The sequence below is a fragment of the Crassostrea angulata genome, chromosome 9, assembly GCF_025612915.1.
Source record: "Crassostrea angulata isolate pt1a10 chromosome 9, ASM2561291v2, whole genome shotgun sequence".
Classification (NCBI taxonomy): domain Eukaryota; kingdom Metazoa; phylum Mollusca; class Bivalvia; order Ostreida; family Ostreidae; genus Magallana; species Magallana angulata.
In genome coordinates this window covers 31,856,904-31,879,950 of record NC_069119.1, presented here as the reverse complement: position 1 = coordinate 31,879,950, position 23,047 = coordinate 31,856,904, and the positions used below count along the sequence as shown (strand labels likewise).

The window sequence follows — 23,047 nt, the reverse complement described above, 5'->3', positions numbered from 1 at the left end:
ACTATACACGCGATCTTAGTTCAGACAAGAGAGGCGATGACGGGTTAGATGTAGGTATGATCTATGTATTCAAACAAGTGCAGAAAATCATAGAATTAATATTTAAATGAATAAAAATTCGTTTCAAAAAACTATATAACAGTTGATTTCAAGATTTCTTATCTATCCATTAATTTTACATCGTCTATTCACTAAGGCAATCGGCGATCGGCAATAGTACTACAGTAGTACGCAATAAAGAATGATCATACGAATTATGAATAATAAAAACTAGCCGAGAATCAAGACAACGATAAAGGAAACTAAACTAAAAAAAAATATCGGAATAAAGTCGGGGCAATTTGTTATAGCAATTTTAAATGGATTAGAAGTATTTAATGACTTCAACTCAAGTACATGTACATGTATAGAAATAAAAACTCAAGATGCTTTGTAAAATTATCGACAGCTCGCTGAATTAACAAAAATATATCGGATTAAAGTCAAACAGTTCTTTTAATCTATCTGAATGATTACATTAATCTAAATTAAATACTAATAATAACAGACTGATCAAAATTAAAATTACCCCCGCTTCCCAGTTGTCACTGAGTACACGGTTCACACAACGTATCAAAAACGGGGGAACGGATGGACGTTCTGATTTTAAATAGATCGATTGAAATTCTTTTGTAATATATCATATAAAAAAAGAAAAATTCTTGTCATAATTACCACCTTGCTGAAGTAGATCGGGCAAAAACTAAACAAAATTATATGGAGAAAAATCAAAGCGTTCAGGCCACGCCTACCTCATTAATAAAGCGCGCAAACCGTTCACAAAGCGTGCAGCTATTTTTAGCAAAGCGTACCGTGCAAGAAGCGAACCGTTCCGTTCACAAAGCGTACCGTACCGTTCACAAAGCGAACCGTACCGTTCACAAAACGAACCGTACCGTTCACAAAGCGAACCGTACCGTTCATAAAGCGTAACGAACCGAACCGTGCAACTGGTGTAGTAGCACGTTTCAGGGTCTGTAATTACTTTAGAAGCGAATTTGGTATACATGTATTTGCTCTTTTTTTTTTGACAAATCAATTTATTTTAAATTCCAAATCAAATCATATTTTTAGATCTGTCCATGGACAAATCAATGCTTCGGTTATCAAAACTTCTTGAAGCTTTTTCTCAATAAAAAATGACTCAATATTAATTAATTATTTAGACTCGAAATAGGGGTAAGAGTTAGTATCAAGACCGTTGTTAGACTTAGGCATCAAATGAAATGTATGCAATAATAACATACGTACAGCTTTAAAAACTTTAACAAATCTTAAGTTAAGATTAAGCAACTTTTTTGATAGCAAAAAATCAATTGCTATAGGACAAAAATTGAAAGAAGAGAAGAAAGTACATATTAAAAGAATGCTTAAGATCTTTATACATGTAATTAAAATATTCACCATCAGCCCCCCCCCCCCCTTGTCCGAAAATATTCAAAAATTATTTAAGTATTTTCCCCTGATTTTTGGCTCTTCAGGCCGACGTTAAATTGCTGTTGGGCACTATCTACCTTAGATCCATAGTTTTGACAAATGGATTTTTCAGATCTTAGATTCTCGCGTTAGAAAGGTCAACTGCAACCGTTGCTGCAGTGTAAAGCTGCTATCAACTCACTGACCAAATGATAGAAAACGATGCAACTTTGTTAAAAAGGAATTCTTACATGGTATGTCTGTTTCTAACCTTTACACAAAGGAACAGACACCAACATATTGACAAACAACTTTATTTCCGAACTGAGTGCTGGTTGTTTACAGGTTAGGCCAAAAAGTTTGTAGACAAAATTAAACGTATAAATTTAATGAATATGTCGGATAATCCTGAAAGTTTTTTTTCATTTTTCTTATCAACATCAAACGGTGCAGTTTTAACGTATACATATACATACATGTAGACATTCACAGGATTGCTTATAGCACCCAAAAAAGACCTGAATACAATCAAACAACAATATAACAAACCCAGCTGTTTGCTGGTCTTCATTGAATCATATAGTCTTATTAATAGTACTTCACAATTTTATCGAATAAGTAAATTTTAATGACATCAAACCTCAATAATCGATTGCGAAAACTTTCTTTCAGTGCATGCAGTGGTGACTGATTTATAAATACATTTAATCAAAACGGAAGGAGATTGAAACTATTCGTAAACCTTGAAAGGCAATAAAATTTGCCAAACCATTTAAAAAAACATAACTTGCACGACAATTATACAGTCTATATGTGCGGACTGCGAACGCAGAAAAATCAACATTTCAGAATCACACATGAAACATGAAAGGGCATAAAACAGGGAGTTTATTCTATTCCTTCAATAAGTTTAGCGATTTCTTTCTGCTCCTCGGAAAGTTTCGGTTCCTTTTCTGCAACAGGCTGGGACCTCTTAATGTCTGTCGCTGGTCTCTTATTTCGCAGGTTGTACCCTTTCTTGTGCTTCACCGTGAAATGGTCTCGCAATTGCATCAGCGATCCCAGTGCCTTTCCACACTCTTTACACACAAACTGTTTCTTCTCCTCCTCATTATCGCTCTCCTCTTTCGAGTCCTTGTTTTCGTCCGAAGGTTTCTCCTCCACGACCCAAGTTGCATTTTCAACGACATTGCCCTTGCCTTCGGGCTTTCCTCTGTCATCGTCCTCTTTCGGAATGTCGAATATCGGGAGATCTTTTGGAGCTTCCGGTTGTAAGACTTCATCAGGTTTTACGTCGTCTTCTTTGTCCCAGACTTCATCTTTGACGATCATCTTCATACTGATTCTCCTCTCCCACTCCGTCTCCTCATCGTCTGCATTTTCCTTGGAGTCATCTGCATAGCTTTCTTCTGTATTCGACGAAATATTGTTAAGATTACTAGGCTCTTCAACAAATTTTCTTTCCCTTTTTCCTTTGTCGTCTGCTTGATCAAGAACGCGGTCGTCTCTAGCAGACGTTGACCTTTTTCTACTAATCCTCCTGTCTCTTGAATAGGATCGAGATCGGGAACGGCTTCGACTTCTTCTATGACTTCCGTGACGTCGAGACGAGTATCTGTCACGTGATCTGCTTCTCTCACGGCGTGGTGATCGAGATCGCCGATCATATGACCTGGATCTAGAGCGTCGTCTTTCCTTTGACCTTGAACGATGCCTGCTCTCTCGCGAATCTCGTCTTCCACGCGGCGACAAATATTCGCGATCTTGGCGACTGTTTTTGTCGTTCACAAGAGATGCTTCTATAATATCGCTATTGTTTTTAACGATTACTTGTCTGTAGCTCTCGTCTCCTGGAGGATATATGTCCTCGTCTTCATCACGAGTTGGGGTAGCGCAGTTACTCGATGGAATACTGGAATCCTCTTGGGACCTAGCTCTGTGATCTATATTCATGCTTTGCTCAGTCGACTTTTCTTCAGCAGAAGGGTCTTCCCTACGCGGTTTCTCGTCTCTTCGATCATGGTCGTCTCTTGACGAGACTTTGCGAGGTCTTGGAGAACTTCTTCTGGATCTCGAAGAACTTCTTCTGGACCGTGAAGAACTTCTCCGTGATCTTCTCCGGGAGGAGCGACGGTCTGGGGATCTTGAAGACGAGCGATGGTGGTGACGATACTTCTTATGGTCATACCTCATGTGTTTCTCCAAGTGATACTTATCTTTGAAAACGTCTCTACATAAATCACATTTCAACATTTCTAGTTTATGCATTTCGCAGTGTTCTTTAAAAATCAGTTCATCGACTTGTTTGTCGCATTTGTAGCAAGTGATTTTCTTTGAGTGTTTAATCAAGCGATGAGTTTGCAGCTTCTCTCCAGATTCGAATGCTCGCTGACAAATATCACATTGATACTTAGGAGGAGCGTGAACGTCATCCGCATGGCGATCCAAGTCTCTTTGATGCCAAAAAGGTTCACCACACAAAGGGCAAGGATACTGGGCAGTGTGAATAAGATGAACATATTTTATATGACGGAAAGCGTCTTCGTCCGTCTGTGATATGATATAACAACTCTTACATCTCCATCCATGCTGAACAGGAAAGGCAGGCGATGGTGGCAACACTGTACAGGGCTTTGGAACGTTTATACTACCCATGAACCCATGAGAATGGGCATATATCATGTGCATTTTCCACTCCTGTTTGTTTCGGAACATGTCGTGACAAGGTGGACATCTATAAGGATCAAGGTGGAACTCTCGTCCATGCTTCGTGTCCAAGATGTGCTCCGTCCATTTGGTCAAATTTTCAAAGGTTTTGTCACAGATGAGGCAGCGATGGCTGTAGTTCCACTCCATTAAATCATCGAAATAACGATCGATATTATCAACATTTAGTTTAGGATTATCGTAAGGATTGGTTACGACTGGCTGCACTGGCTGCGGTTCACTCGGCGGCTTTTGGCGAGCAGGCGAAAGACTAGAATAAGACTCCTTATCTTTTCGTTTCTTTTCAGACGGCGAACGTGAACGCGAACGTGAAGGCGATCTTTCTCTTGTTCTACCAGGACTTCTTTTGCGGACTAGATTCACTTGTACGTCTCTGTCAGGACTGGGTTCATCACGACGAATTGGTGAGAGACTTTCATCCGACCAATTGGAGTCCTCTTTCTTCTCCACAGTAATGGACCTTGCCCAAGTTTCGCCGTTATCTTCCAACCCGTCAGGCTCGGTTTGGTACAACTGTTTGGTTTCCTGGGATTCCTGACGGTTAAGGTATGGGTAATTGTCATCGTTGCGATTCTGTTTTGTTTCTTGGGATTCTCTACGACTAACGTATGGGTAATTGCCATCGTTACGATTCTGTTTGGTTTCTTGGGATTCTTGACGACTAAGGTATTGATAACTGTCATCGATGCGATTTTGTTTTGTTTCTTGGGATTCTGTATGACTAAGGAATTGATAACTGGCATCAGTTCGAATCTGCGCGGGCAATCCATTATTCGATCTTAAAGAATCATGAACTGGTGCGGAGTTTTCGTATCGGCTATCACTTATACCACTTAATGTGTTCCGATCGTGACTGTGCGGGACAGACTCGCCTAAAAATGCTTTCCCTTCTTCTAACACCTTTCTGGACTGCTGCAATACGTCTTCATATAGAAAATCATCAGTAATATCATCTGTCTTTTCGGGGTCCTTACTGTTATCAGCTAGGTTTCCACTCAGAATTTCATCAAAAAGATCATCAGCAGGAACAGTTACATTTTCAGGTGTTGCGTTATTTGGAATTGGATCATCGTCTTTATATTTCCACCAAAAGTCTTTCTCAGTCGGCGGTTTGTCATCAGTGTTATCACCTTCCCCATCCGGTGTATTCGAAAATAAATCAATTTTGGATTTTGGCGCTTTTCTGTTGTAAATGTCTCCGTCATCATCGTCTGAAGATTCACTTTGGTTCGTCCAGTTAGAAGTGTCCCATTTGTTTTCAGACTTGAGCTTCTTCCATCCAGATTCCGCGCTCTTGAATCTATCGGCTTTACTGATTTCGGCCGCCTTTTCGGTTTTATACTGCTTCCACCTCGCGCCGGCACTCTCGTACGAGTTACTATGAGCCACGTGCTCATGTTCTCGTTCGAAATCTCGGCCTTTGCGATTATACACTGGTTCGTAGTGGTCATCTTTCTCAGGTTTTCCTTGAAGTCTCGGATCACCACTTTCAGCATTTCTGAACGTCATTCTATGGTCCCTGGGATCACTGTTTCTAGGCTGCAATCTTGGATCCCGGGAGTTATTCTCTCTCGGCTGTAAACGAGGATCTCTACTTCTACCATCCATTCTAGACTCTCGTGTGTATCCGGGGTTTTTGCCGGTCCTGTTTTTGTAGCCCTGTGTGTATTGGGCATTGTCGTGTCTCGATCGGGACTTCTTTATGTAGTGTAGTGGGTCGTTGTCGTCGTCAGAATCCGGGTAACTGACGATGGAGGAGTTCTTTCTGGACATGGTACTGGTTCAAACCTGTCACTTCATCCTACAATACATAGAAACAACCCACATAAGTACAACAATCAACGGAAGTCAGTTCTGTAAAATTATATTTCTTTTTATAGTATACCTAAATATAAAAAAAAGTTCGTTTCTCCTAAGTGATAAATTTATCCATAACGTTATTGCATGGCGCGTTCAATTTGATTTATAGATGTATGCACGCTTCTGCCACTTCGTAGGTTAAACTTAAAAGTCTTCTGGCTTTAGAGTTTAAAAAAGTTAACAATTCAGAATTTTTTAAATATTTTTTTAAACTGCTATTTTAATGCGTCGGATTGCTTTGTTGCAACGTGATTTGATAACCTATGTTTGTTATTTCATTACAAATTACTGTAATCCGCTTTTATTCGGGGAGATTAATTTTCGCAAACAAATAAAAGATACATTAGATACATCTGTCAAAGTTTTCTCACACGCAAGTAAAAATTGGTTTACAGTACGACATACTGATCCTCTAAAAGTACGACATACTGATCCTCTAAAATAAGTTTTTAAAACGAAAAAAAAACCCACAAACTTTAATATCTCCATTTCAAACACTGCTTATCATAAATGTCCAGAAAACGCTAGAAAAAACATCAATGTTGACGGAATTGCAGACGATGGAAAAACTGTCAATCATGACGTGGAAACTCTTCTAGCAACACGTGACTTGCTTGACGCCTACCAGGCCTATCGTGTGTATCATATTCAGCCTTATTCGTTTATTATCAAAACATTGTTAAACTTTGTTTTCTGTGTTATTAATTTCATTTTCCTTGTTTAACATGGAAGTCTTGTCAAGCTTCAAGATCGCCCTTTCCTAATTTTAATGATTACCTTCCCGGGGTTTTGAATTTTCTCCACCATCTTTTCAAAAGTTCAAAGATTAATCCCTTTTATTTTTAAATACAATTGCAGCTTATCAAAAAGAAACAAACAATTAAACAAACAAACAAAAACAAAACAAAAAACACAATTAAGTTTTTGAGAGGCCATGGCCTCTACGATTACATGTATTAAATCACATGGAAGAAAATTTGAACCTCTACTGATCAACGAACTCTTTTTAACATTGATATGCGATTCTTACCTCTAACGTGATAAAAAAAAGAATAATAATTAATATACTTTTACGTAATTAAATAAGATACTGCTAACATTACACTTGAAGGCAACAAAACAAGACAGAATGACGGACAAAATGTGCTACTGTTTGATCTTCGCTTTCGAAAAAAAAAATTCACGTGCAAGTTCACGTTCATTCATATTTTTGTTAATCAACGTGTTGCCTATACTAACCATTGACCGTTGATCTAATCAATGTGGTCTTGCATAAAACTTGATCCAAAATTTCAAAGTATCAAGAAAACACATTGCAGAATTGTAAATTAATTTGCAAGGTTTCTTTTTCATTTCCTCGTAAATCAAGAATCCCCATTTATTTATTTTTTTTCTCTTTGATAAAATTTTGTCACAATGTTAATTAGCAACTATTCGATCCTTCATGTTCAACACAACAAAAAGCATGACGCATTACCCTATCAAAAATTGCGCAATAACTCTTTTTTAAACAATGCCTAGTTGAATGAACTGTTTTGGTTTCTGTTGTGAGCGTGAAATACATTTTTGTTTACATACATAGAGAAAAACCTAGAGTCGTTTCTGATTTCATCTCTAGTTTTTGATAATTTGGGCAACTGCAGACAGAAATTAATGAAATTTTAAATGATGACGAATGATAACCCGGTAGTATCTACAGATTGTCCTTTTTCTGTTCGTTGCTTGGTTTCCTACCATTATCTACCGTTACCATAGCCACCGCCAAAACGCAGCAAGATCAAACATTTAATTTTTCCTGCAAACTAAATAAAGTTGTATCATTATGTTTTTGATTGCATGATCAGATTTTTTAAAATCGCAATTCTTAATTGTCGTACTATTTAGGTTTATGTATCACACTTTCATGCGCAAAATTGTGTTTTGTGTCTATAACTGCGGCATAGAAAGCTTTTTGAATCTTATTTTTTTCCCCTGAAAAATCAAACTAACAACAAATGCAATCATTAATTTGGTCAGGCAGCGATGATTGATCTTTCTGAACTTCTTTTTCTTTCTTTCAACTGTCTCGTACGTAAAGCTTGCTAATGACCAAAGATGTCATCAAGATGGAAGACAAGCCATTCGGAGGAGCTATTTCTGGAAACAGCAGACAGCTCCTAACCGTTCATACTTGTAACCGAAGACGATACCGGGGTTGAGGGCCCTAATGATAAAGACTGCGCAGCATCATTAATTTTGCCTCAGATGTTCATCAAACAAGAATCTACAAAAATATCGCTCACTTGTTATTAGTTCGCCTTATGTTTAAAACCTTGATAAGGGTTCGCTTAGTTTAATCCATATTGCGGTAATAATAATTCATTCTTCCATTTCCTATAGAACTTTTTTCCCCTCTTTCTCTATTCAATAATTACATGCCCCACATTAGGGCAATAACATTTGTTTTGTTTATGCTTAGTTTTTTGCTATTTTTTTTTGCGATATTTAGCAGAATATATTAAACTAGTTTGCCATATAAAAAACATGATGTTCCTATAAATCAAGTATACCAAATTGTTTACAATTTTGTTTATGCTTTAAATGTTTGGGCTCAGTTTAAACATTAAATGTCAATGCAATTATGATTGACTTTTTCTAGAAATGTTATTCAACCAAATTCGACATGTCTATTGAATTTTAAGCATTGGACATACTGAATATAAGATATTTAGATGCATGACGGGATATGAAAAATACACTGTACATATCGTATCTGTGTCGTGTTTTTTTTCGCGTGATTGCAGAACGGAGACACTCTGTAACCTTTTCTATGTACGCATATCATTTTTATCCGGTTTTAAAACTTTTTTAATTCAACAACATCGAACATTATTTCTGCGTTAGCTACAGGTCTTTAGCTCCCGGTCTGTAAATATTTGGATGGACGACGTGGTCGTCCCTGGAGCTATAAACCTGCAGTTATTTCTGCGTATATCAAGTTTTGCAATGTGACAGTACTCGCGAAAAAAAAAACCCGCAAAACTGAATCATCGCTAAAATAACTCGATGTATGATATTACAATTTTTTTCAAGTTTTCAATAACACAAATCTATTGTGAGCGCCATTGAAAAAGTTAAATGTGGAACAATATACCGATTTTCTGAACTATCATAAGAATATTTCTTTTAGACTTTTCAAACATCATTTTAGTCTTATGACAGGCAGGAGAGGAATATTTCTGAATCAGTTTTTGATTAATTAAAGGTGACCTTGACCAGTAAAGCAAGCTGCATTGATTCTCAAAAAGGCATCACGCGGAGTCTGCGTTATGTAAACAAACAACCCTATGATGAATTGAAAAAGATGGCGTGATTAGTTAAAAAATTTGCTTTTATCCAAATCAGGCATCGAAGTGCTCTTTTTCCTTTGTTATTAAATATAAAATTAAACCCCCAAGTCGAGTTGAGCCGCCATAATGACATTGCGTGCAAGACTTCCCTAAAAAAAAAAATCAAACGTCAAGGGCGCCCCGGTTTTATTTATAGCATTTTCCATTAACTTTAGCGCCCTAGTTATGTGCGAGCATGCAAAGCGTCGAGACACACCCTAATACATATCCTCTTTGAGCGGATCAATCAAGAAGTGCAGAAACATCGGGGCAACCCAACCGATCAGTCCATAAATCTCTATACTATAAAATATTTCGTATCCAACTCGTTGTGTGTTTTCTATTTTCACCACAGACACACAGCTTTTCAATGAGACCAATAAACCTTTCACTCAACTTTACGAAAATAAAAGACATATTTTAAGGCAAACTGGCTTCTACAATTTTCTGTAACTGTATAGAAATAATTTAAGATGAAAAAGAAAGTCTAATTATGAATCAAACTTCGATGATTTTAGATGCATGTGATAGATACCTCGAATCGAAACTCCTCTTTTTTCGGAGTAGGATTTTGATGTATTTGAGTGAGGTTTTCTCGTTTTATTTTCTTTAGTTTTTTCATTGCTTTTCAAGATTTTTGGGGGGTTTTTGTGGGGGGTTTATGGGGGGGGGGGGGGGCAAGTGTGCCCCCCTTCCCTCTCCCACATTAGAAAACGAAAATACGTTCCTGCACCGTGTTATTCTTTCCAGCTTATAAGAATTAAAAATCTTTAACACAGGGAATAAATGAATTTGAGAATGCGTGGTTTAGATGTTGCAGTGGCGTCTGAAAAAAAAAATGAAAGTGGTGGGCTAGACTTATCTTTAGAATTCTTAACAAGCAAAATAAAGGGGGTAATTCCCTAAAACAAATGGGGGCAGCTTTCTGACACTGTAAATTTAGGAACAAATATGTTTTTTTGCGAGAAAAAGTGGGGGCTGGTCCCTACCTGATGCTTAATACCTGATACTCCCATAGCCCCCCCCCCCCCCCCCCCCCCCCGGTTCCGACGCCTATGTGTTTAAAGTGGAATATTGAATATGTCAAATAGCAGAAATGTTCCTAAAAGTAGGAAGAACACTTAAACCAAATATATAATACTTATTTATTTCTGGAGTAGCATTACGATTACTTACGGAGCTATTACATGTTTTAGAAAACGAAAGTGTCCCACGTCGCCGCTGTTTCCTTTATACAAAATTTGGAGGAAATAAGAAAGTAGAAGTTCTGTATAAAACTTTTGTTTTTGGTTTTTCTTGGACAATAGTAGACTGCCAGACCTGTTCAACACGTCGCTATATCAACAATCATATGTTTTGTTTAATGTGCATGCTAGGACTTTATCCAAAATCAATATATTTGAGGGTTTTTTTTAGATTTATTTGACAATTTTTCATAAAATTCTTAAACACTTAATCTACTTATACTTATGCGTATGCCCAATATGGTTGCACGCACCGCCAAAATAAATCTCTTCCAACTGAGAATTAAGATCATAAGGCATGCACGGATAAAAAAAAGTTCCTAGGCAACGGGGTCCGAGAAATAATTTTGCTGGCTTATTTTCAGTAATTTTGCAATGTGAATTAAATAGTTTTGAACGTTCATGATGGTTGGGACACCCACTCCCTTCTAGATCCGCGCATGCTAATGCAGTATTTGCTGTTTAATTCTCTCTTATTGACTTTAACCTAGTGGGCCTGAAATAATCATCGTTTGATACATGTCCAGTAAAAAAAAAAAGAAAGAATTGACTTTCGATTTTCAAACACTGGCGATGACCCTTTCACTGATCTTTTTCACTGACATTGACCCATTGAATGACCTTGACCTATCAGTGACATTAACCCTTTTACTAACATCAACCTTTCAATAACATTAACCCTCTCACTAGCCTTCACTTTTGACCTTTCAGTGACATTGATCTTTTCACTAACCTTGACTTTTGACCTATCACTGACATTGACCCTTTCACTGAACTTGAATTATGACCTTTCAGTGACATTGACCCTTGCTCTGACCCTGACCTTTCAGTTACATAAGCTCTTTCACTAGCCTGGACTTTGACCTTTAAGTGACTGACCCTATCACTACTTTTGACAATTCAGTTACAATAAGTCAATCATTGACCTTGACTTTTGGATTGTCAGTGACATTGACCCTTTCACTGACCTTGACTTTTGACCTTTCAGTGATATTGACCCTGTCCTTTCAGTTATATTATCTCTTTCACTAAACTTGACTTTGACCTTCCAGTGACATTGACCCTATCACAACTATTGACATTTCAGTTACAATAGTCTTTCAGTGACCTTGACTTTAAACCTTTTAGTGACATTGACACTTTAACTGACTTTCACTTGGCTAAATATCTTGTCAAGTTTTGGTTATTTACAGAGACTGACAGAGACTAACCATGATACACCATCTTCATAAACATAAAGATTGTGTTATGAGAATGTGGTGTTACCTTTAGGATGAGTTTCTGTTCCATTTTCATCATCGTGCATGTCTGGTTTTTATCCATTGTCAATAAAGGATACCAATAAATTTGATTTTATTGTATTTTGGATAAATGGTTTTCTTGCAGGCTCCAATGTTTTGGGGTTGTTTTTCCTTTTTACATTTGAAATAAAACTCCCTTCACCAGTTTCTTTAAGCAAAATCAAAGATTTTTCTTATGCCATTTGTTTTATATTTTAGGATAGCTATGGAAGATTAAATATGAATATGCCATTAAAAGTGAAAGTAAGTTACTTCGACTGTTGACAATTATGATCCAAAAATGTAAGATTGAGGAAAGCCATTCCTATTACATTTACATGTTTCAAATTATTAACCATAAAAATTTAAAATGGGTTATTATTGCCAAGAACTATAATTACTGAGTAAAAAATAAATAGATTCCATTAATCACAAAATCATTACATCCACTCAAAATTATTTAAGCTTTTTTTTCTGCGTTTGTTCACTGTACAAAGGACCCATATCGTAAAGCAACGAAAAAGTAATGTTTGGCATTGTAAAACAATCGTTGCAATGCCTAATAGTGCTTTTCCATTCAAACTTTACACTGTTAATCTATCTTCTTCATAATGTCTCATCAACAAGATCTTTATTTTCCTCAAAAGTTATCAAATTTAATTGATTCACACATAAAATTTTAAGAATTTTTTTAAATCAATAAAGGTATAGTCGGCTGCAAGTACTGTAAGTCTGTAACATTTAACACTGCACAAAACTATTGTAAAATTATCAGTCTTTGTAAAAACAGATAGGTCGTCATACAACATAGGATCCAAATTTTGATGAGGATTACTTATGTTGTGTCTCTACAAGTCCTTTGGACTACCTAATAAGAACCGAGTTAATTTTTTGTGACCTAGTGATGGGGGTAGCATCCATTTTTCTCAATAACTGATTCAACCTTATAGCTTATCAAATGCTGCGCAATAAACTGCAGAGTACAAACAACCATGTCTTCGTTATGTTTAAAATATGAGCACTTGTCTGCCCCTTTATCATACATATACCACTACAAATAATGTGATATGAAACTTTTATTATCATCATTATTTTCAATAATTTTTTTTTCAAATTGAAACTAATAATAAAATGCATGTGTATCATTTACGCTTTTTAAAATTCAGTTTGTGAATCAAATAATGTCTATAGTGAAAATACTTCAATCAAAAGATAGATAACTCTTAGAAAATTCGGTGCTCATAATTATCCTCTATACTTAAATTTGAAATGTTGTGTCTGTTTCAACTTCATTTAATTCTCCTACTTGGATATTTATCAAACTTAACTTTCATTTACCTAATCAGAGAATAGAATATTTTTTCTTAATCATAAATTATCATTTTCTTTGTTTAAATAGAATAAATTTTAGACTGCCAAAATATTATGAAATTAAACTTTGGGATTTCCCCCCTCCAAATATGATGCAAATACTATGTGACAATATTTGAAATGACAATTTCTAAAACATTGTCTTTTAGCATAAATGATACACTAATGTAATTCCAAAGGTAACTTTTTCAATATTTCAAATCAACAAACCTTTTGTACAAAATGTCAGAATCTTCTTCTTTTTATATAATTTTATGAAAACCAGTAAAATTACAGAATTCTTCTCACTTTTTTCTATCTTTTTTCTTCTGTCTTCATCTGTGCCTTTCAAATCTTCTCTCTATCTCTCGGTTCCAGTTCCCCTTACAACTACAAATAATACAGCATAACTGTTGACTTGAGGGTATAAATGAAATTTTCATAACATAAAAAATACATGATCAAATAACTAAACCTACATGTTAATGTATTTTCAAAAATAAACTTTGAATATTAACAAAATTATCTACAGTTTGAATAAAAAATTAATAAAATTGAATAAAAAAATGGTATTTTGTGTTCATTTTCTTTCTTTTATTTTTGGCACAACTTAATTCACATCTTGTTGAAGAAGATTGACATATATTTTCAGGGGTTTTCCCCCCCCATTTTTTTCCCATTATTTCCATTTTTTCCTCAGTCGAAAGGGGGTGGAGTGGGGTGGGAATGGTGGTGTTGATTAGCTCAAATGAAATGAGAAATGTCTTCTTAAATGGCAGCGTAATTATTCTTCTAACACTATAACTCTATGACTTAAGGTGTGACCCCCCCCCCCCCCCCCCAACAATTCAAAATGCAAAAAAGATATGTTGCATGTTTTTACAAATAAACCTGCAGACTACTTAAAGTCTGGGCACAATTTAATATAAAAGTATATATAAATCAAAAAAAAAAAATTAAAAAAGTGATGGGGGCTGATTTAAAAAAAAAGAGAGAATACTCTGTACAATCAATAAAAGCCTTAAGCACAGTTTTCAATATGTTCAGAGCATAAAGCATCTGTAACAATTTTAAGACAATCTCACATAACACTTGATCTTCTTTCTCTGCTTCTCTATTCTTCTGCAGTTGATCCTCCGCTCAGTTCTTAAACTGTAAAAAACAAATAAACTCAAAACTGTAGCATCTGTCCTTGCTTTTCGTGGATATCGACAATGTACAAAGTGGCATTTTCCATATCAAAACCAGGGAGTTAAGATAGTGGTAAACTGTTTGCAAAGACACAGTGCATTATTAATATTATGCAATACATATGCCTGTAAACTTGCTATGTAAATGAATGTTGCATACGGTTCCCATGCGCGGATCTAGAGGGGGGGTCGGGGGGGTCCCGACCCCCCCTGGAAAATGAAAATTTATTAAATTTACATAGTAAAATTATCGCGAAAATATGCCTCGGACCCCCCCTGGCAAACACAATTATCCTTCGGACCCCCCCTGGAAAAATTTTCTGGATCCGCGCATGGTTCCTCTATCCTTATGCTTCTCTTTTGATTTAAAAAAGAAAGAGGAGATACTCACAAATTTCTCTGTTTCACACCTTGCTGTCCAAAAGACCTGCAATGTCAACACATTATCCTTGAGAAATGAACATCAGTTAGATAACCTTGACCTTCCCTTGTCACATAACATAAACATACACTGCATACGTATAGCGATATCATTAACTATTCATTAAGAAATACCGTCGACACAATACAAATCTTAACTGTGAATAGATTGGCTTTAAGACGACTGTCATTCGTTATTTTGTTCCAAATTAAAAATGCACAGTGAAGATTCGGCCATGCACGCGGTAATTCAACAGAAGACCATATGCTCTTCGATGCACACTTGTTCGAACTAAGCATGACCACAAATGTGCATCATCAGTACTTTTATAAGCTTACTATAGTTCTCACCTGCTTAATCAAGTCGTCCACTCTAATGAAAAGAACGTTAGAAAACCTTGACAAGATTATTGAATGTTGGTTGCCGTTCTTACCACATCAACCGGAAGTCTGCTTTATCCAGATTCTAACTACTAAAATGAACTTCGCTGTGATATAATTTTTCCGGAATAACTTTTTTCAACGTCACAATGCCCGATTGTTACGTCATAGCTTATAAAATAAAAAGAATACACAAAGTAAACGATGGCGTCTAATTTGTTCAAGAAAACCGTGAGGAAAACTATCCAGGCATTAAAAGCACTGGATGATATGACCAGTACTTCCCTGCTACATTTGATTCAGAAGAACCCCGAAAGGCGGAGTCAGAGAGAGATCAATCTTTTTTTACCAACCCTCATGATGAAGGCCAATTGTCTGCAGAATGTTGACAGAGGTAACGAGCTTTTATAATAATGATATGCATGTATCTTTTAATATTTACATTTTCCGGTGTTTTTGTCTATAATATACATGTACCACTTAGATCTAGTCTATCAATCGATTTTGTTATGTATGGACAAATACATTTTATCGATGATAATTTTATTATTTTAGTATTAAGTCGCACTGGTGCTGAAAATTATATCAATATCACCCTCAACTGTATTTGATCACGTCATAATAATCAAACTTGAAAGAATGATTCCTTATTCCTTAATTAAATAACTGTGGATGTGGTTAAATATTTATTTATTTGTTTAATTTATTATGGGGAATTTTTTACGCCCGTGATTTTACATGCAGCATTAGATCTATATATATACATAGAGTAAATGATATGCTCATTACATTGGTTGGTTTTTCCAATTGTGTCTTGATAAAAATATGTATATTCAAAATCAAATTGCAAACGGAGATATGTCGAAATGGTTGGGTATCTTAATTTTTAATGTGTTTGCGTCAGAGGCTATACATGTAGCACCATCACCTACCTGTATATATGATTGAGTTAAATAGACATGTATTGCATAATTCAAAGACGTTTTATATTTGTATCTTGTATGATGAATAAACGTACACGTATTTATTCTTTGCAAATATAGCGCACGACGGTTTAAATATTAAATCACAAATGGCATTGCACGTGTCCAAGGAAATGAAATTTCTTCATTGCAATATATGTACTTTGAATAAAAATATATTTGTCCAAAGATTGACCAGAATATCTTTTTTTCATTTTCTTTATCCAACAAATGTATGCATGTACTCTGTAATATGTATTTGAAATAGTATTATAAAATAGTTATATGATTTTTATATACAAGTAGACATTACAATCAAAGGAACTTCGCATTGTATATTTTTCTCATGATAAAAAAAAATATCTAAAGAATTTAAGAGAAAAACATACAAAAAAAACCTATCATGTTAATTATCAACAAATGGCCTGTCTCCAATTAGGGGGGTCAACAAATTTATATTCCAAGTGAGAAGCGCATTAACATTTAAAATATCAATATAACGATTTTTAGCCACAAATTGTAGCTTTGCAAAAAACATACATATTATTATACAGTCTGGGGTTTTTCTATTTCTAGACGTTGGTATTGAGATATTAAGACACAGTGAACACGAGCACAAAGAAGCTGGTGACGTCATAATGAAACAAGGAGAAACAGGAGACAAGTAACTATCTACATTATCCTGAAATTATTAATAAGTATCCGACATCATTATCTTGCCTACTCCGATCAGTGGCGTTGGGAGCAAATTGAAAGGGAGAGGGGGTTAGACTCATCAGAAATCTTGACAAGAATAAAAAAGACTATGATTAAGATGGTTATGTCTAACATAAACGGTAAAACTTCATCAACAATTCATTTTGTTTAGATTTATATCATCCTCTACTAATATTTTGGGTTTTTCTCTCTCTTTTTTTTTTGTCTTTTCTTGTTTGTTATAGCCAATATTTTTTTAGTTTTTAAAAAATTGTTTGATTTTTTAAAAAATCTTTTCGAAGTTTACATGGACCCATCAATACTGTATCATGAGCGGAATCTAAAAGGGTAGGAATGCATGGGGTGGTTTCTGGGATAAAACCCCTTATTCCGCGCATAAGTACATGTAAGAAGTCTGAATACTAACAAGTTGTTTTGAAATTCTTTGTTTTAATTTCACTGACGTCGTCAACAGATTCTACATCGTCATCCAAGGTTCTGTTGGTGTTTACGTCAGAGATACTTTCAAGAAATCACGTAAAAGGAAGTCCATTGTGGTGCGATTACCCAGAATTACTAGCGATGCAACCTTGCACCAACATCCGGGTGATACAGTTAAACACAACCACTGCTGCTGTCTTCCGGAAAATCAGAAATTAGACAGCCATCACGACACCGGAACCCGTCATCAATGCAAATGTCACGTGACCGAGAAGAGCATCCAACAGGCAGAGTTAGAGGCAAAGTATGGTTCAAAAGTCAACATTTTACGTAAGTAATACCGGGTAATATAGTGGGAGTGGTTTTTGCTTTTAATACATAAGAAGTTTACTAATTAAAAAAATAAATGGCTTAATTTTTAAAAAAAAAAACATTTTGAAAGGTCTTTGTTAATACACAATGCAATGTTGTAGATGATGTAGACCTTACAAACATGTACTCACGTGCATTGTCAATTTCACTGCTCTACAACATTAATAATCTTAATCGTAAATAGAAAACAAAAATGTGTAATATAATGGATAATCTTCGTACACTTATTTATGCGTAAATTGAGGTTAGACTTTGATTCAAGAGGTAAACAATCTAGATCTCTCTTTAGTAAAAACATGGACAACATCGAAATTAGAAATTAATAAATTACAAATCCCATTGTTGAAATACATATACCATTGCAATAATGAATCATTGAATGAATTTTGGATATAACCTGTTCAGCTTCAGGGCATTCATTCGGCGAGCTCGCTCTTTTAAAAGCGGAAGCTAGGAACGCCACCATTATCGCCGATGAGGCTGTAGATCTGATGGTCATTCCCCAGAAGTTGTTTGAAAACACAATCAAGGTAACACATCCTTAAATACTAGTACATGTAGTAGTCCCTCGTAATCATGCAATTGAAAGTGGCCCTTTCTATTGGACCTCTAACATTCAGGGCTCTCGATGGCATGTAATTGACATGTCCAACACCAACTATGATGTCGATATCGTAAACAAAATGCATGACGATATCGACATCGATTCAGATAAGTTATACATTACATGTACAACTAGTCTGTGATGTCGATTTCGACGTTATTGTACACAAAATGACAATATCGATATCGTTACTGATATTCTGCATTACATTTATGATCTCAATATCGACGATATCGTACACAGATTTACAATACCGATTCGATTTTTTACTTTATATTTGCCTATTTTTGATATAGGCAAACCAATATCGATAAGATATCCTCGATATCCTTGATATCAACACTAAGGTAATTAAAAAAAATGTCAAGATACATGTAAGACAATATTTTGTGGAAAAAAACTTCTCAGTGATTATGGTTTTTAAGATGTTGACATTTTATCGATATGCTATCGTCGATATCGGCACAAAGTATAGATTGCAAATTACACATGTGCATTGTCTCTATAGGTACAGTTTTTTGACATTGGCGAAGTGAAACGACATCGTCGATATTTACGTAAAGTAAACCAAAATATGTCTTAATGAACATAGTGTTTCACGATGGTGAATTGATATCGATACGATATCGTTAATATCATCGAAGTAATGATAGTATCATTACATCGATGATATCAACGATATCATTATAATACTACATGTACATCGTGTTTGGGCATAACTGTTGATGATGTATAATTGGAAAATTTATCAATTTCAAAACATCTTCAAATGATTATCTCCTAGCTATGACCATGCAAATAAAAATATATAAGACCTCTTATGTTCATGACCGTCGGATGAATATAATATAGAAAACACTATCCACGCGCGGATCTAGAGGGGGGTCAGGGGGTCCAGACCCCCCCCCCCCTCACTGCAAAATGCTAATTTCTTTAAATTACATTACAAAATTACCAAAATATGCCTCGGACACCCCCCTCCCCCGGCAAATTCAAAAAACCGTCGGACCCCCCCCCCCTTGAAAATTAAAAATTCTCTGGATCGTCGCATGCTATCGGGCTATAATTTATCAAAATGACTGCAAATGTGGTGAAAATTAAGGACCACTGACATCCAGACCCCTCTGTTTTTATACTTTTTTTCTGTTCCCAAAATGAAAAAGTATTCTAATAATGATTTCACGGTTTTTAATTTTAGCGGTCTTACAAGCCTGAAGACATTCTTGGCTAACCAATATCGATTTATCGATTGGATGTAAATTGTGCAAATACTGGAAATAAAGTAGAACGAATAATCACCAAAAAATTCTTTCATTTGAATGCAATGTTCCATAAATCCATCTGCGTTTTGACCATATACATGTACATGTATATCAAAACTTGACAACTAAAATGAAATCATTACATTTATTTTTTTTTGTACAGAATTTTTAGAATTCTGAGTAATATATAATCATGGAATCATTGAAATTGTAGTGGCACCAATCTAAACAGTTCGATGATAAGAGGATTTTTGTCAGAACGCATCCATTTTTTGCCAAATGGACGGAAGCTGAAATTGAACAACTGGTGCCTTGCTTGAAAAAGCGCATTATATCCGCAGGACAGTGCGCCTTTCTCCAAGGAAGTGACGTCACATGTCTTCATTTTCTAGTCAGGTTTGTCCCATATATATCTTCATCCTTAAAGTATTTCAACATGACTACATGTATATCGCATACTTTGGTATTTGTCAGATGAATGACTGTGAAAAAAAAGGCTAGCTATTATACAAGTAATCTAGACAGTTTTGCTTTTGTACATTATTATTTTGAAACACAACATAATAGCAATTTTCATTAAAAGAATTATGCTTCCTATCCCAATGTGATTCCTGCTTTTTGTCACAGAGGTAAGGCCCGTATCTCGGCAGTTCCGGATCTACACCGGAAGCAGTATCCCGCCATGTTTGATGCTGCAGAAATGAGCAAGAGACATCCAATTCACTTCGAGTATGACAACTAATTCTACTAAAAATATGAAAGAAGCAAACATTTCAAAATACATGCAATTAGTTATTCTTGGGATCCACATTAATTTTCCATTGATTGTTTTTTAATCCAATCACACTATTGTGTTCCTTTAGCTTAGAATATTAATACTTAACCTACCTATGGAAGAAGAAATGTTTTTTATTTTCTTACAATTATACCTACAAAGGCTAGAACAAAAAGTTTTACATAACAAAGCTTTGGGAGTTAAATGCAGAACATTGCATTTAGTTTACTGTACGATAATCAATTCAAATTTTGCAGACATCATATGGCGAAAAGCCTGAAATTACCCAGCATTCCTACTTCCAGAAACGAACGATTTGTTGCCAGCAGACGCGTGCAGCTGTGTCACGTGATGGAAGGGGAGATTATTCACGATATTGAGTTCCTGCTCAATCTTCACAACTCACTGTTTCGAGTTTTCTGTTCAACAGAATGCGAATTTTACTCACTCGACACAAAACAAATCGACCGTTTTCCTTTGAGTAGAAAAAGTTACGTTCTCAAGTTACTCAAAACTCGAACCGAAACGAGACTTTCGAGTCGAGTTTCAACGATTCCGGGAGGAAAATTCGACATTTTGCCGCTGTTGATACTTCAATTAAGGTTTGTTCGAATTCTAAAGGAAAACAAGGAGGAATCTGCGAGGATCCATAGACTCCCGCTGTCTGAGTGTTTACACATCAGTGGGCACGTCTTCAAGGAATACAATCCGATCAAAGAAACAGCAGAAAAAGTGGAAACTGCACATGATGTATCCCAGGTACCCAAGTATGTTTTGGAGGGGCCGGATTACTACCGAAAACTGGTCCGGAAGCGACAACAGGAGCACGAAGAAATCAGGAGAAGATATCCGGATCAGGTGACGCAAAAAAACTCACTTTACACCCCCCCCCCTTCAATAAAAAAAACTCACTAATATTCTTTCATTACGCAATTCATTTGAAGCAAATGTTATGTAATCTTACAAAACTCAAACCATGAAGTTTTGTTGTTTTACTTCAACCACAAGATATCATTAATCAAGCTCCCAACAACGATTAACAATCGTACAACTGTTGACTGTTGAACGGTGTAAGTATTATAGCTATAATACAAAACATACACACTGTATCCATACTCAGTAAATCAAAATTGTAAATTTCAGATAAAAGAATGCCAATCTATCAGCAACGAAATGAAAAGCATGATTCTGAATAACGTCAAACAGCGCCACCTGGTGGAGAAGGTCATGAAGAGGTATTCCATTGGTTGGAAAACGGAAGAATCGTGGATGGCGCGGTGAAACGAATACCAACCGGAAGTTGCTACACAAAACGGAAGTGCATGGCGGATTCCTGCAAATTATGTTTTTCTAATTTTTGTAGCCGAAGAGAATGTAAAATAAAGAAGTCTTATCATTAATTAAATATTTTGGATCTTACTTCTTGAAGAAATTATAGAATTATTTATATATAGATATAATTAAGATCGAGCCATATTTATATATTGGCCATACCCATGTATCGAATCAAAATTCGCGTAATAAGCAGGCTTCATCCCTTGCAGATTTTACAACCTTGCTATTTATTTATTTATTTTTTTGGCAGTTGTGAACTATATGAAATTGCAACAAAAGTTTGGCGCTTGTTATATGATATTTTGCGATTTCGCCCTATGTACATGTATCAAATCATCAGAACATCAAAACAAGCGCAAAAATTAAATTATAATTCTTATTGTTATCACAGACAAAGAAAATGGGGAAATGAAAGTACTCTCTTAAAAAGGAATAAACAGTTTACATAGGAATACAAGTCCGACGAAGCTGCTGCACTTCTAATTTAACTTGTTTGAATTTTGAGAATAACAATACGCATTGTAACATATAATGCAAGATGTATTTATATAGTTAAAATCAAATGTCAGAAGGACGCTGATTTAAGAAGAGTTTCGCATTTCTTCATTCTTAGAAGACAAATAATCCTACTAAGGCGTATTTAATATATATAGTTCAAAGTATCTAAAATGTTATTCAATATTTCCAATACTAGTGTTGATTTGTAGATTGTTTGACATTTCATCAAAAATATTCAAATTCATAGATTATATTTTACAACACCGTTATTTAATTGTGGATTTATAATTACTACTTTACTTAGTCCATCAAATATTAGTTTATGGCTAAATAATTATTCATATAAAAGAGTTCAACTTGTTGCATCCTTATTAATTTAATATGATCGTGATCATCTAAAAACGCACAATTTTCGCGATTTGGAGAAGGAATTCTAGTGTTATAGCTAAAATACTTCCGCACAGGGGATCGAGTGTTTTTTCCACTACATACGAAAGTTTAAATAATGCCATTTTTAAACGCCAAAAACCTTGCTTTATATATAACACATGTTTATAGAAAACTACGCAAGAGATGATACATTTTACAACTTTTATTCACAAACTGCATGTATTCACAATTGTCGTCTTTTCACACTTGCTTTCCTTTCACTTCTTTCATGTTTCACAATAATTTTTTTTCTTTTTAAGTACATGCATACACTCAAATGTCCACATTACTCCATAAAATCATGCACGTGTGCAACATATAAAAATATATATACACATTTTTTTCTTAATAAAAATGCCTTTCTTCTTGTGGCACATGAATTCTATAAAGTCGTCTAA

At 35.4% G+C, this 23,047-nt stretch overlaps 2 protein-coding genes across 4 annotated transcripts; one reads left to right on the top strand and one right to left on the bottom strand.

The window, feature by feature from the left end:
* Positions 1-1,753: 1,753 nt before the first annotated feature.
* Positions 1,754-15,349, bottom strand: LOC128163288 (uncharacterized). 3 transcript variants are annotated; one of them, XM_052826838.1, is made up of 5 exons: positions 15,246-15,349; positions 14,866-14,901; positions 14,370-14,436; positions 13,594-13,674; positions 1,754-5,983 (listed from the first exon to the last, which is right to left on the bottom strand). In XM_052826838.1, the coding sequence occupies exon 5, from the start codon at positions 5,953-5,955 to the stop codon at positions 2,344-2,346; it is 3,612 nt and encodes a 1,203-aa protein (XP_052682798.1). In that variant the 5' UTR covers positions 5,956-5,983; positions 13,594-13,674; positions 14,370-14,436; positions 14,866-14,901; positions 15,246-15,349; the 3' UTR covers positions 1,754-2,343. The 3 variants fall into 3 exon arrangements, with proteins under 3 accessions (XP_052682798.1, XP_052682799.1, XP_052682800.1); XM_052826839.1 differs by having other exon boundaries at positions 14,885-14,901; positions 15,246-15,343; XM_052826840.1 differs by lacking the exons at positions 14,370-14,436; positions 14,866-14,901; positions 15,246-15,349 and having other exon boundaries at positions 13,594-14,363.
* Positions 15,350-15,479: 130 nt separating this feature from the next.
* On the top strand, positions 15,480-21,719 carry LOC128162283 (uncharacterized). Its single transcript, XM_052825443.1, has 8 exons — positions 15,480-15,669; positions 16,814-16,901; positions 17,409-17,704; positions 18,152-18,276; positions 19,827-20,008; positions 20,240-20,341; positions 20,645-21,245; positions 21,531-21,719. The coding sequence occupies exons 1-8, from the start codon at positions 15,480-15,482 to the stop codon at positions 21,666-21,668; spliced, it is 1,722 nt and encodes a 573-aa protein (XP_052681403.1). The 3' UTR covers positions 21,669-21,719.
* Positions 21,720-23,047: the final 1,328 nt, after the last annotated feature.